This window comes from Thalassophryne amazonica, chromosome 17 (assembly GCF_902500255.1).
Source record: "Thalassophryne amazonica chromosome 17, fThaAma1.1, whole genome shotgun sequence".
Lineage (NCBI taxonomy): Eukaryota > Metazoa > Chordata > Actinopteri > Batrachoidiformes > Batrachoididae > Thalassophryne > Thalassophryne amazonica.
In genome coordinates, this window is record NC_047119.1 from 47565034 (window position 1) to 47578781 (window position 13748).

Sequence of the window (13748 nt, forward strand, 5' to 3'; positions counted from 1 at the left end):
TCCATCGGCATCCACAGGTGTGCAAACTTCACACTCTTAAGAGAAAAGCAATAATGGATCATGAAACAAACTGTTTAAAAGACAGGGAGGTCAGATGTTTGTTTAAAAAATGTGATCTGCAGTTGTTTGTTTTTAGTCTTGACAGATGGTCTGTTGGGCCAGTTGCTTTTGGTGGCTTTATTTGGGTGGATTTTGGTGGTTTAAGACTGATCCTCCTGCCAGGATGTTGAGCAGCTCTGATGTCAGGGTTCCAGAGGTTAGTCTACCAGCTGGCTGTGAGTCACCAAATCCAAATGAGACTCCAAATGTGGTGAAACAGCTGCTGTCTGGTAAAGCTGAGGAGAACTGTGATGTACTCTTCCAGGTGGGGAGAAGACTGTGTTCTCTGGGCATTGCATGTAGAGGGAGGTATCATCCCAACAGACTGGAAGAAAGGACTAGCTGTCCATCTCACTGCAACTACAGGGCCATAACACTGCTGGCTGTTGCAGGATAGGGTCACTCTCAACCTGATTCAGTGCCAGATGCTTCCTGCTTAACCACAAGTCTGGTTTTGTGCCAAAGAGGTCAACCATCAACTGAATCAGAGCTCTGAAGTGTTTATTGAATGTAAGTATGAATATCAGCATTACTTCTTTGCAGCCAATGTTGACTTTCACAAAGCATTTTTCTGTTGAGTGGGCTATTTTGGGACATATTTAGAATTTGTGGGATCCCCAATGATGTGTTGGACATGACAGATGGCCTGTATGTAGGTATGGTGAGTACTGTCTAAAATAGGGACAGAATCTGTCTCCTAATTGATTTTTGCATTTGTCAGGGATGTGTTCTGATTCCCACTGTCTTCAGGGCTTGCATGGACTAGATACTGGGTAATGTCTTGACTACTTCACGACATTACTCAGTATCTAAGTCTAGTCACTTGGATGGATGAAGTCTCGTCACATGGATGCCTTTGCCAGGCCAGAACATCTGGAGAGAACCCATGCGTATAGTCAAAGATCCTTCAGAAAAACCTAATGACAAAGACATCCAGCTGTCAACATCCAAAAGACATGCAGATTAGGTGAACTGGAGACTCTAAATTGTCCGTAGGTGTGTGTGGGTGCAAATATTGTTTGTCTATATGTGGCCCTGTGACAGACTGGCATCCTGTCCATGGTGTACTCTGCCTCATCCCCTATGATTGCTGGGATAGGACAGCCCAGTTTCACGAAAATGGGGCGTTTTTCATAACGGGGCATAAAAAGCAGGCAGTTTTTGTGCCCCGTTATGAAAAACGCCCCATTTTTGTACCGCCCCATCACGAACCCATAGATTTAATGTACTTATCATAACAGTCCCACGAACTGCCATCAGACTGGGTTGGACAGGATCCAGCCCCCTATGACCCTTAATTGGAGTAAGCGGGTATAAATGATGAATGGATTGTTGGATGGATAGATGGATCCTTATAACCTTGATGGCTTTGCATCAAATAAGAGGTTACCTCAGGAGACTTGGAGAAGGTGTGCTAATTCGGCTGCGAGGGAAAGTTCGAAACGACACAAAAGCCATGTGAGCTGTGTTCACTGAGCCTCAGTGTTTTCCAGTTGCTGCAGCCCTCAGCTTTAAAGTAACGCCCACGTCTCACCTGGCTGCCAGAGAGAGATGTTTACTTTCAGGAAGTGAGGACAGACCAGTTGTTTGACCAGACCAGATTGTTAAAACAAGACTCACTGCTGAGTTACAAAACATCAGGTCATTAAAACTGCTGCAAAGAATGTGATTTGAATGAGCATGCTGGAAAATTCACCTGTTGAGTAAACACATAGCCAAGATTATATAATGAGTGTGTTGGGGGGGGGGGGGAGTGTAACAGTTACCTGAAGCCAAACAGTAGAACCGTTTGCTCCGAGTCTGAACCTGTTGTCAGCAATTTGCATAGTTTCATTTTGCTGAAGGAAAATGATTTCCTCATAGTTTTGTATTTGTTAACACGACTGGAGTTGGTAAGGTTAGACCTTACTTGTGTGAAGCGCCTTGGGGCAACTTTGTTGTGCTTTGGCGCTATATAAATGAAATAAATTGAATACATAATGTCACTATTTTACAACATATGAACCCGATGAGGTTGTGACTCAGTGATACTGTCTGAGTAGTCAGAACTGAATGATCTGGATGTGATCCAAGTATGTGGTATGGAGGAGTAGTGGGAACATCTTACCTCAGTTTGTAGGACGGTGGTTCAAAGCCCATCTGTGACAAATCTCTCTATGTCTGGAGTTGTGCCAGGACTCCATCATCTAAAAATCCTGCCAAATCCTGTGGTGACCCCAAGCTGCCACAGGAGGTGGTGGGTTTCCCGACAAAACTCGCTGAAAATCTCAAATCATTCTCATCTCTGAACTCACAGAATGGGAGCCTGCAATTGAATCGCTGACACCTGCGCCGCAGTCACCCTGCAACATTAGAAACCTTATCTGCCCCATGTGCAAGCACTTTGTTGAAAATGGTTGGAAAGAATCTCAAGAACCTTTTTATTTTACAGGGAAAAACCTGAAGCAGACCAGACAAGTTGTGCATCTAACTGCACGGTTGTGAGGACTTAGGCATCACCTTAGCTTGATTTTCAACTTCTGGCCATCAAAAATGAAGCCACCAAGAAGAGGAAAAGGTTGCAGCTCCTTGCACGGCCCTGGGCAGATTTGCATAGAAGCCCATGTTAAATGTCTAACTTTAGGGGAGAAATAAAGGTTCCCAGTTCAAGTCCAGCCCTGCCCATCCTACATGTAATGTGGATTTGCATCAGAAAGGGAATCTGGCATAAAACGTGTGCCAAATCAACATGCAGATCCACTTCAGATCTGCTGCGGCGACCTTGAGTGAAAATGAGGGCGAAGCCAAAGGGAATTACTTTACTGATAGTCTGGTCCCCCCAAAAAATGGTTTTTGGTCTCCATAAGCGAGAGAATTTATTTTTCGTACTTCATAACTTGAACATATTTTAAACTATAAAGTTGTGCGGAGTCACTTTGGGTGACCGTGTGTGTAGGGTTGCCAACCGTCCCTTGAAAAACGGAATCGTCCCTTATTTGGAAATAAGAGTGTGCGTTCCGTATTGACCTGAAACGGGACGCAGTTTGTCCCGTATTTCTGTGAGAATCAAAAAGTCTGTAAAATGTCAGTGGAATTGACTTGCGCTTTATATGGAAACTTACGGTAAATTTGATCCCAGCCTCTCTCCTGCTCTTCACCAATGAGCTGACAGACACGAGTTGACGATACAGAATCACTCTTATCTCATTGGTTGAGGGACATCTGCTCGCAAGAAGATCCCGGACGAGAATCATGAGCCGACGACGGTCGTCGGACGACCATAACAAATCAGCATGGCTGATACCGACACGGACACCGACACTGGCACTGCAGATACGCCTACGAACAGCAATGTCTGTAACGTCGTTACTCCTCCTCGAAAAAAACAAAACAAAAAAGAAAGCAAAAATACATGGGCAAATGGGAAAAGGAAAATGGCTGGGTGGAAAAGGTGCGCGACAACAGCTATAAGTATTGTAAGTATTGTCTACTTTTTCAGACTTTCACTGTTACATTGTTTTGGATGATATTTTTTTTTGTTAATTTATACACTCTTAAGCAATAACACGACAGAGAAAGATTTATTTTTAAATAAATTTTTTTATATATATTTTGAAGCAGGACAGGATGCTCATATTGAAATTGTGAGTGAAAATTTATTTTGCACTAAAAATAAATTGCTAAATAATAATTTGTTTTCCGCATGTTCATATCATAACAAATGCATGTGTGCATCTACTTAAATTCAGGGTCAAGTCACACACACGCTGGGAAGGGTGAAGGCAATGGTCAGTTGGCCGGTCCATGGAAATAGAGACTGGAATGGACGTCACGTGACTAGCGGCGTGCCCCACGACGGCCATTACTGAGGGTGGAGAGAGACCTTGATCCTGTTAAACAGAAGCGATATGAGGAGAAAAAAGGCAGCCAGTGTTTCATCATCAACTGCACGAACCACAAAAACAAATTCTCCAATACTAAAATGAACTGTACAAGAGCCTTTGTTGTGTGTTGGGGGGTGTGGCTGGATATTTTGGTGTTCTTTTCTTTTCTTTGCTCTTCAGGTGGCATGGAAACTGATTTGTCTGTGGAGAAGGTGCTGGCTGAAGAATCCTTCACCCTCATCAACATCATGTGCAGCACCTGTGAATGGTGCTCACATGCAACCTTAAAGACTTTCAGCTGAAGCAGATAATTGGATGGCGTTCTGCATTTAAGTCATGTGTGATTCAAGCAGAACTGCCGGGAACTCGACCTTGTGATGTTCGTTTGTGAGACGCTGAGGACCGCGCCTGGGTTTGACACATCGAGCCCGTGAAGCAGGGAAGGGTGAGGACACATGCTGTCAGCACACATCAAAGGTGATTAAGTGTTTGACTAATTGTTGATAGTAACTTGGTGTTTTGTTACACAGTATACTTGAATTGTGATGAGAATTGTGCAGTTTGCTTCTCACTGCTGTGGCGTGCGGATAAGTGATCCTCCACCTGTTGTGAGAAGCTGCTCATTTGCATAAAGTTAAAAAAGATACAGACCTGAATGTGTTGCTGATAGCGTGTGTCTTTTGACAGATATTGTTGTAACTGCTGACTTACCTCACCTCTTCTTTGCTTCACAGAGAGTCAGTTTGTCGTGTCCACCTGGGGGGTGTTTGGCGGTGGTAGTGGGTCCAGGAACGCCGGGCTTAGATCCTTACGGGCGCTGGAGAGCGTGCCAGCCTTCACTCCACCAGAAGGACGCTATTTTTGTTTTTACACTTTTTATGCACCAGCGGTGAAATAAATATATTGTTTTTGGAACCGCTTTTCTGGTTATTTGTAGCGCTGGGTTCCGTCTGACGCAGGTCCGCTCCTCAACCCGCGTCGACACATAACAGTAGTTCCCGGCCATTCCATAATGGACCCAGCGGCAGAGGCGGTTCCTTTTGCCGAAAAAGTTCAAGAACACTTGGAGAAAATATGGGAGCAATTACAGCATCTCGCAAACCAAATTAAACAAACAGACGCCCGTGTTACGGAGCTTGCAGCGCAAGCCGTTCCGCTTCCTGCTGCTCCAGCTGCGGCACCATCGATACTAGTGCAGATAGCTCCGTCACCCAGAGATTCGGCGTCCGAACCGATTGTTTGTCGTCCGGAGCCTTGTGCGGTGATGCAATGTTCTCTGGTTTCTGCTCAGTCAGGTTGGAATGCCGCAGCTTTACGAGGAATGTTTGTAGATGGGTTAAATGAGTCATTAAAAGACGAGCCGGCAGTCCGTGACGAGCCAAACGATTTAGATGAGCTAATATCGTTGGTGATTCGTCTAGATGATCGGATGAAGGAGCGTGGACGCGAGAGAGGATGCCCATCAGATCGGGTTTTTTCGTCTCGGGGCTTTCCCCGACACAGATCTGGGCCGCCTCTTCTTCGCCCCACTGAGGCTCCTCTGACGGGACCTCTGGCTCCTCCTGTTGACGAGCCCATGCAGCTTGGACGAGCAGAGATTACTGTATTGCCCCGACATATAAGCGTCAAGAGAAATAATGGTGACGTATCTCCAAGTGTTCTGGGAGAGGCAAAATAACACACATAAAAAAAAAAAAAAAAAAAAATCTAGCACGAGTAAATGTTTTGTTTTCTTTAAATAGGGGTTATAATTGTTTGGGGAGTCAGAGGCGTATCTGGTGGAGTGACTGTTAGGCGGTTAGAAGTCCGCCTGGGCTCACGTCATTGTTAATTTTTATGTGTTTTTAGGTATTTTCTGTTTGGGTTGTTGGGTCGTTTTATTTTGTTGTTTTTTTATTTCTCTACATCCCTAACCCCAACCTCACTTGCCCCAAGACCGTTTGTCTTGTGGGTTGTGGGGTGGTGAAGGTTGGTCACGCTGAGCATTCTCAGAAGACCTCTGCACCTGGGGGGGGGGGGGGGGGGTGTTAGAGGCGTTTTTCTTGGTTTGGTTAGGGCCCGGTTCCACTCCAGCCTCGGTGAGCCTTTGTACCGTTCGTCATTGGTGTTGCCGGGGTGTGGTGCAGCGGAGACTTACCTCAGTCAGAGGGGTGGGCCGATCTGTTGCCGTTCGCCATTTCGGTAGTTCCACCCCTCCCGAGAGGCTGGGGTATGGTTGAGTTGGGGCACCGGACGTATTTCCGGTTCTCCGCTGCGCCTTGGGGTTGGAGCTGGGTTAGTTTTTTCTTGTTCCCTTCTCCGGCTTAATGTTTTGAGCCGTTCGCCAAAGTTGAGCCACTGAGGGGCTCTGGGAGGGACCCGGGGTCTTTCGGGGTGCCGGGGAGGGTAACAAGGTTTACGGTCGTTTTATATCCCCCCGGGGTTGTTTTTGGTAGTCCTCCGGGGGTTGATTTTTGATTTTGTTCTGTTTCCTTCCGGGTTCCACCTCCAGGGTTGATGGGACGGTCCTCTGGGGGGGAATTGGCTTGGGGCCAACTAGCCAAGTGTGACCGGGTCTGGGGTCCCGGGGTTGTGGGGAGGGTACCTCCTGGGGTTGATGGTACGGTCCTCTGGGGGGTGCCGTTTGCTCCATGTACACCTGGGGACCTTTGTGGGATTATGGTTCTGGCTGTTCCTCCTGGAACTGGCGATGAAGGCCTTCTGGGGGGGGGTTGGGCTCTACAGGTCATTCTGGGGGGGTTGTTTATTTTTCTTTTATGCATTTACGTTTGTATTGTGTTTGTGGGGCTGTGTTGGGTTTTTGCGTTTGGGAGTTTTTCTTTTCTTCCCGGGGTTTGATGGGACGGTCCCCTGGGGGGGGTTTTGGGTGGGTTTTATGTTTTTTTCTGTGTGTTGAATTGTACTGGGGAATGTTTTGGGGCTTTTGTTGATACCAGCCAGCCTTCCAGCTGCGGTGCCTGTCCTGCTGTCTGTGGTGGACCTTAGGAGCGTGGTGCTGTCTGCTTCCTGACGTGGACCCCGGAGGGACGTGCTGTTGTCGGGCCTGGTCTGTTCGGTCGCCGGGAGGCTTCCCGTTGATGGGGGGGTACTGTTGTGTGTTGGGGGGTGTGGCTGGATATTTTGGTGTTCTTTTCTTTTCTTTGCTCTTCAGGTGGCATGGAAACTGATTTGTCTGTGGAGAAGGTGCTGGCTGATGAGTCTTCACCCTCATCAACATCATGTGCAGCACCTGTGAATGGTGCTCACATGCAACCTTAAAGACTTTCAGCTGAAGCAGATAATTGGATGGCGTTCTGCATTTAAGTCATGTGTGAGTCAAGCAGAACTGCCGGGAACTCGACCTTGTGATGTTCGTTTGTGAGACACTGAGGACCGCGCCTGGGTTTGACACATCGAGCCCGTGAAGCAGGGAAGGGTGAGGACACATGCTGTCAGCACACATCAAAGGTGATTAAGTGTTTGACTAATTGTTGATAGTAACTTGGTGTTTTGTTACACAGTATACTTGAATTGTGATGAGAATCGTGCAGCTTGCTTCTCACTGCTGTGGCGTGCGGATAAGTGGTCCTCCACCTGTTGTGAGAAGCTGCTCATTTGCATAAAGTTAAAAAAGATACAGACCTGAATGTGTTGCTGATAGCGTGTGTCTTTTGAAAGATATTGTTGTAACTGCTGACTTACCTCACCTCTTCTTTGCTTCAGTCAGTCAGTTTGTCGTGTCCACCTGGGGGGTGTTTGGCGGTGGTAGTGGGTCCAGGAGCGCCGGGCTTTGATCCTTACGGGCGCTGGAGAGCGTGCCAACAGTCACTCCACCAGAAGGCCGCTATTTTTGTTTTTACACTTTTTATGCACCAGCGGTGAAATAAATATATTGTTTTTGGAACCGCTTTTCTGGTTATTTGTAGCGCTGGGTTCCGTCTGACGCAGGTCCGCTCCTCAACCCGCGTCGACACATAACAGCCTTAATGTAATTATGTAAAACAAATGTCTATTTTAAAGTTGTTATGCTGCAATTTAATGTCAGTATACTGAGACTATAACTCAACACCATAAGTTCTTTTCATTAAGCTGCGTTCACGTGCGGAAACAAAAATGTTTAAATATATTTATGTCTATATATATATACTTGCAGCTGTTGTTTAATATGATATGTACATGGTGGTCACAGGAGGCATTTAAATTTTAACAGTGTGGTTGGAGGGGATGGAGGAGTTACTTTTTACCCTGACTGAGGGTCAAAAGTCATAAATTCTGAATGGCTTTATGTCTACTTGTAATAAAATGTTAGTAAAAATCATATATATGTTGTTGTCATTAAAAGACTAGCAGTAATATTACAGTGGAAAAAGCAGCAAGATAAATGAGCACAATGGCAAGGCATACTTCAGATTAATATTTTAATACATAAGAATTTTTCATCCAGACATGTATGGGTTCGTTAGACCTTTTAATTAGCATGAATACAACTTACAAGCGTCATTTATAAAAATCCTTCGAGAATTATGATGACAGGAAAAAAAAAATCACAGTAAATGAACAGAATGGAATATTTTCCACAAATTTCCACACTTTACATAAAACATTTTTTTCTACCTAGACATGTATGGGTTCATTAGAAAGAGCAATTAAAGGGCTTTAAAACAAGCCTACTTTTATTAAAATCTGTTAACAAATAGCGACAATAAAGTGAGAAAAGCAGCACAGTTTGTTGTAATTTCCCCAGATTTCTGCATTTTACATAAAAGTTTTTTTTTTCACCCACACATGCATAGGTGCATTGGAAAGAGCTTTCAAAGGGCTTTGAAACAAGCCTACATTTATTAAAATCCATTAAGAAATAGTGACGCTAGTGCAAAAAAAGCAGTCAGTTTATTATTGATGAGCTGCACATTTCCACCCTTAGTAATGGGCCTTCCTCTCCTGAGTGACGCTAATAGATAGAGGCGCGCATGTCCATTCCAGTCTATATTTCCATGGGCCGGTCAGCCCTGCCAGTGCGGTGTCCCTTATTTATTTTTCAGAGAGTTGGCAACCCTACGTGTGTGACACTGAAGCAAGTCCAGAGCTCCGCTAGCCGTGGCTGCTGGCTGTTATGAGCAACTGTGGTTATCCTTTATGAGTATTTTTTTTTTTTTACAAATATATGTAATAATATAGCATGTTTTGTGGTTAATTGTCCTCATAGAAGAAGTCTGTGCCCCACTTTTTCGATCAAGTGAAATTCTCCTGTTTTTTAATTTGTATGTTAGCAGCATTAGCACTTTTAGCAGCTATCAGTAGCTTGATGATGTGAGGTCCAGTTAATCCACAATTACTCAAGAAATAAAGCAGTTTTCAATTGTTAATGCCCGCACACAAGCCACCTGTCATGTCGACCACAGTCCACAAAAATATGTTTTAATAAAACACCCGAAACAAGGTCAACCTGTTCCTGTTACCTATTCAGTAACCCTGAGATTGGGGCATGTTCGGCCTTTATTTGTCATATTTTACCAGGTATCGAACTGTTGACATCTGAACCACAGTCAGTCTCGGTTTGTCATTGGGTGTTTTATTCCTAGTCAACCCCTTTCCTTTTCAAGTGTAGCAAATGAATAGATAGATATACTCAACAAAAAATAAACTAATAAATCACTTTTTGTTTTTGCATCCATTTTTATGAGTCGAAGTACAGTGCAACTGTAAAGTATTCATAGTGCTTCACTTTTTCCATATTTATGTTACAGCCTTATTCCAAAATGGAGTAAATTATTTATTTATTTATTTTTTTACTCACAATACCCCATAATGACGACATGAAAAAAGGTTTTGGTTTTTTGTTGTTGTTGTTTTGTTTTGTTTTTTGCAAATTTATTAAAAATAACAAATTAAGAAACCACATTTACATAAGTATTCACACCCTTTGCTCAGTACTTTGTTGATACACCTTTGGCAGCAATTACAGCCTCAAGTCTTCTTGAATGTGATGCCACAAGCTTGGTGCACCTATCTTTGGGCAGTTTTGTCCATTCTTCTTTCCAGCACCTCTCAAGCTCCATCAGGTTGGTTTTCAGATCTCTCCAGAGATGTTCAATTGTATTCAGGTCTGGGCTCTGGCTGGGCCACTCAAGGACATTCACAGAGTTGTCCTGAAGCCACACCTCTGATATCTTAGCTGTGTGCTTAGGGTCATTGTCCTGCTGAAAAATGAACCATCGCCACAGTCTGAGGTCAAGAGCGCTATGGAGCAGGTTTTCATCCAGGATGTCTCTGTACATTCCTGTATTCATCTTTCTCTCAATCCTGACTAGTCTCCCAGTTCCTGCCACTGAAAAACATCCCCACAGCATGATGCTGCCACCACCATCCTTTAATGTAGGGATGGTGCCTGGTTTCCTACAAACATGACACCTGACATTAATGCCAAAGAGTTCAATCTTTGTCTCATTAGACCAGAGAATTTTGTTTCTCATGGTCTGAGAGTCCTTCGGGTGCCTTTTGTCAAACTCCAGGCCGGCTGCCATGTGCCTTTTACTAAGGAGTGGCTTCCGTCTGGCCACTCTACCATACAGGTCTGATTGGTGGATTGCTGCAGAGATGGTTGTCCTTCTGGATGGTTCTCCTCTCTCCACAGAGGAATGCTGGAGCTCTGACAGAGTAACCATTGGGTTCTTGATCACCTCCCTGACTAAAGCCCTTCTCTCTGGTCGCTCAGTTTAGATGGGCAGCCAGCTCTAGGAAGAGTCCTGGTGGATCCAAATCACTGTGTTCATTGGGACCTTCAAAGCAGCAGAAATGTTTCTGAAGCAGATTTGTGCCTGGAGACAATCCTGGAAGTGGGCATAATATTATATATTCCGATTTCTAAAATTGTTTAATTTGCATTTATTTCAGAACAAATTTTTAATTATTTTCTTGTATTTTTGTCATGCTAATAAATACAAACTCGTGTACGATGTATGCAGTGTAATTCAAAGTTTTGATTAGCTGGAGTTCTGTTTAGTTCAACATTTCTTTCAGCTTTGTGAAAGTGACCCATTGCTGTGTGTCATTTCTCTTGCAGCAGCTTGATGTGGGCGGACTTGAACATGAGACTCTTCCCACATATGAAAAAAGGTGCAGCCTCTTGTTCAAACCCCCCCCCATCAACTGAAGAGAGCCTCCAGTCAAACTCAGGTCATGAAGCGTTCCATCTGCCCACTGTTTGACTGAACCCATGGAGGTTTCCACACTGTCAGTGTCACTTTCCTGTTTAAACGTACTGTTGCCAGTTTCTATATTGATGTTTTAAAGTTTTCTTCTTGCAGGTTGCTGTACGCTTACTGAGGAGTCTTCAAAAGCACATTGACTTCTGCAGTCCAAAAATGAGCTGTACAAAGTAAGTGCTACTGCTGTCAAACTCTTAGTAACTTTATAACGTCGCATCAACAAATGTCAGAAGTTATTATTTTCACACTTGTTGCATTATATAAAATGTTGTATTCTGCATCAAATGTGTAGACTGTAGACACAAGTCTGCAAATATTAATTAAATATAAATTTAAATAATTAAGAAATGTCAAATGCATGTTTTTGTTTTACTTATTTATGTATACATGTTTATTTATTTTAGTCATGTTTATGTGCAAAACAATGCCACGAAATGAGTTTAAAGAATAATTTGGCCCAAAACAACATTATCTCTTTGAAATCTGAGATATAACATAATCTCTTCTATGAATCTTAACAAATGTGAAATGTCTTGAACTGGTTTTAATCTGGTTTTCAACTGCATTAAAACAAAAGTGTTTTGTTTTATTTCTTTTTGAAGCATTTGGTCAAAACAACACATTTGAAAAATTCCATCAATGCGGATTTTTTTTTTTTTTGGGGGGGGGGGGGGGGTCCATTTTTGTAATCTTACTAAGATTGTAGAATATCTATGTATGCAGCAAACCCATACTTCATTTAGGTTGGATTATTTTCTAGTTTCTAAAAATGATTAATTACAAAATCCAATGAATACATGGTGTAAATTTTCATCAGTATCAGATTATTATTATTATAACTTTTTTGCCATTTGTAATAAAAAAAATCAATAATCAGTTTGTGATTACTTTTGCTCAGTAAAGTTTTTGTAAATGTCTTTGTGCTTCTTCAGAGCCAAAACCTGTTTAGTTTTTTTTTTTACCTGCATGTATGACCTCATTGGTGGCAGTCATAATTATTCATGCAGCACTCTCCTTTTAACCCTGTCTCCTCCTGCTCTCCAGGGTGCTCTCTGCTTTCGGTGGCCACCCACAGGCTGCCGTGACGCCCGTTGACCTCGCCATGTGTTTGAGGCTGAGCCAGCGGCAGTCTCTTTATCAGCTCCTGACCCCGTCGCCTCTGACAGCCTCCCAGCGCCTCTGCCAGCCCGCCTCCTGTCCACAGAGGAGCAGCCTTTGCTCTCCACATCACTTCTCCTTATCTTCTCCTTCATCACGTCCCTCCTCCTCTTCGGAGCCTTGGAGCCGTTTCCGTAGGGACACCGGCGCTCCGATCAAGAAGCGTGTGGTGTTTGCAGATGCCAAAGGTTTGGCTCTCGCCACGGTGCGTCTGTTCAACCCAGAGCCTTCGTCACCTACTAACACACTCATGACAAATCCCTCCTCAGCTAAACTCCGAGCGAAGCCGTCGTCGTCGGGTAAGGTGCATCACTACAAGTGGAGGCTTGGTTTCCCGCAGCCATTGCTGGACTTTAAGTCTTTCCTGGCATGACTGCGGCAGGCGCGTGTGCAACTGAGGAGCTGCAAAATCACAGCCGACTGCCTCAGTGGTGAAGTGTGCGTCTCCCATGCTGGTAGAAAGACTGTGCACGTAAGGGTGACCTTTGACTCTTGGTGGAGTCATCATGACATTCCGTGCACATTTGTGCAGCAGCAGCGCTGTGGCGGTTTGGATGTGGATGTTTTTGTCTTTGATGCATCCTTTCCTCCAGACATCGATCCAGGGGACCAAATAGAGTTTTATGTGTCCTTCAGGCCCAGTCCTGGTACAGCGGCACACTGGGACGACAACATGGGCCAGAACTATAGAGTTTATGTGGAAAAAGGGGCCTAGGACACAAAAACCAAGACGCAGCTGCTTCGTGAGGCTGCTCCGCGCTTTGTAAACATGGGACGTGATATGGTTTTTGAGTCGGAAAGAGAAAATTCAGGGCAGAACACAACCTGAATGTGGAAACTGGGTTCCATTAAATATTTAGTCTTTAAGACAGAAATGCATTTTTGGATTTCGAACATTTGTTGACTCAAAATGCATTTTCTGTAGTTTTGTCTAGTATTTAATTTGCTTTTTGATGAACTTTGTGAAATCTCTCTCCAGAGTTGATTCTGCTGAAATGTGTAGAGCACACCCGGTGTTTGAGTGGTGATTTAATCTGTGAAATGTCAGTGTTTTAAAGCCTGCCACACTGTGAAATGCTGCATTTTTGGACTGTGACACTTCGGCCCTGACTGAGAGACGGGGCTCCTGGAGGAAATGTGAAAACATGACATCATTTTGTGTTTAGTCTTTTGTACTTACAGCTACTGAGCCATTTCCAACAAACAAACAGGCTGAATAAACCCAAAGTCGTCAGAAATAGTCTCTTTACTTACTTACTTGGGTCCAGTGCCAGTACTGCTGTTGAAGTCAATGTTGACCTCCAGAGTGTTGTTTAGAGGTCAGGTCTCAGATCCACTCAGAGACTGGTGGGACTGAAGCATTGCAGATTAGAGTTTTGTTCAGTGGAAGTTGTGTTGATGTCTCCACAGTGACTGCACGACTCCCGATGCCGTTACTCAA

The 13748-nt window shown here is 44.1% G+C and overlaps 1 protein-coding gene across 1 annotated transcript; it reads left to right on the top strand.

The window, feature by feature from the left end:
- The first annotated feature begins 11090 nt into the window (after nt 1-11090).
- On the top strand, nt 11091-13545 carry si:dkey-242g16.2 (uncharacterized protein LOC336380 homolog). The gene is given in 3 exon segments (XM_034192261.1): nt 11091-11174; nt 11249-11319; nt 12194-13545. Coding segments are annotated over 2 exon segments (843 nt in total). The 5' UTR covers nt 11091-11174; nt 11249-11305; the 3' UTR covers nt 13023-13545.
- Nucleotides 13546-13748: the final 203 nt, after the last annotated feature.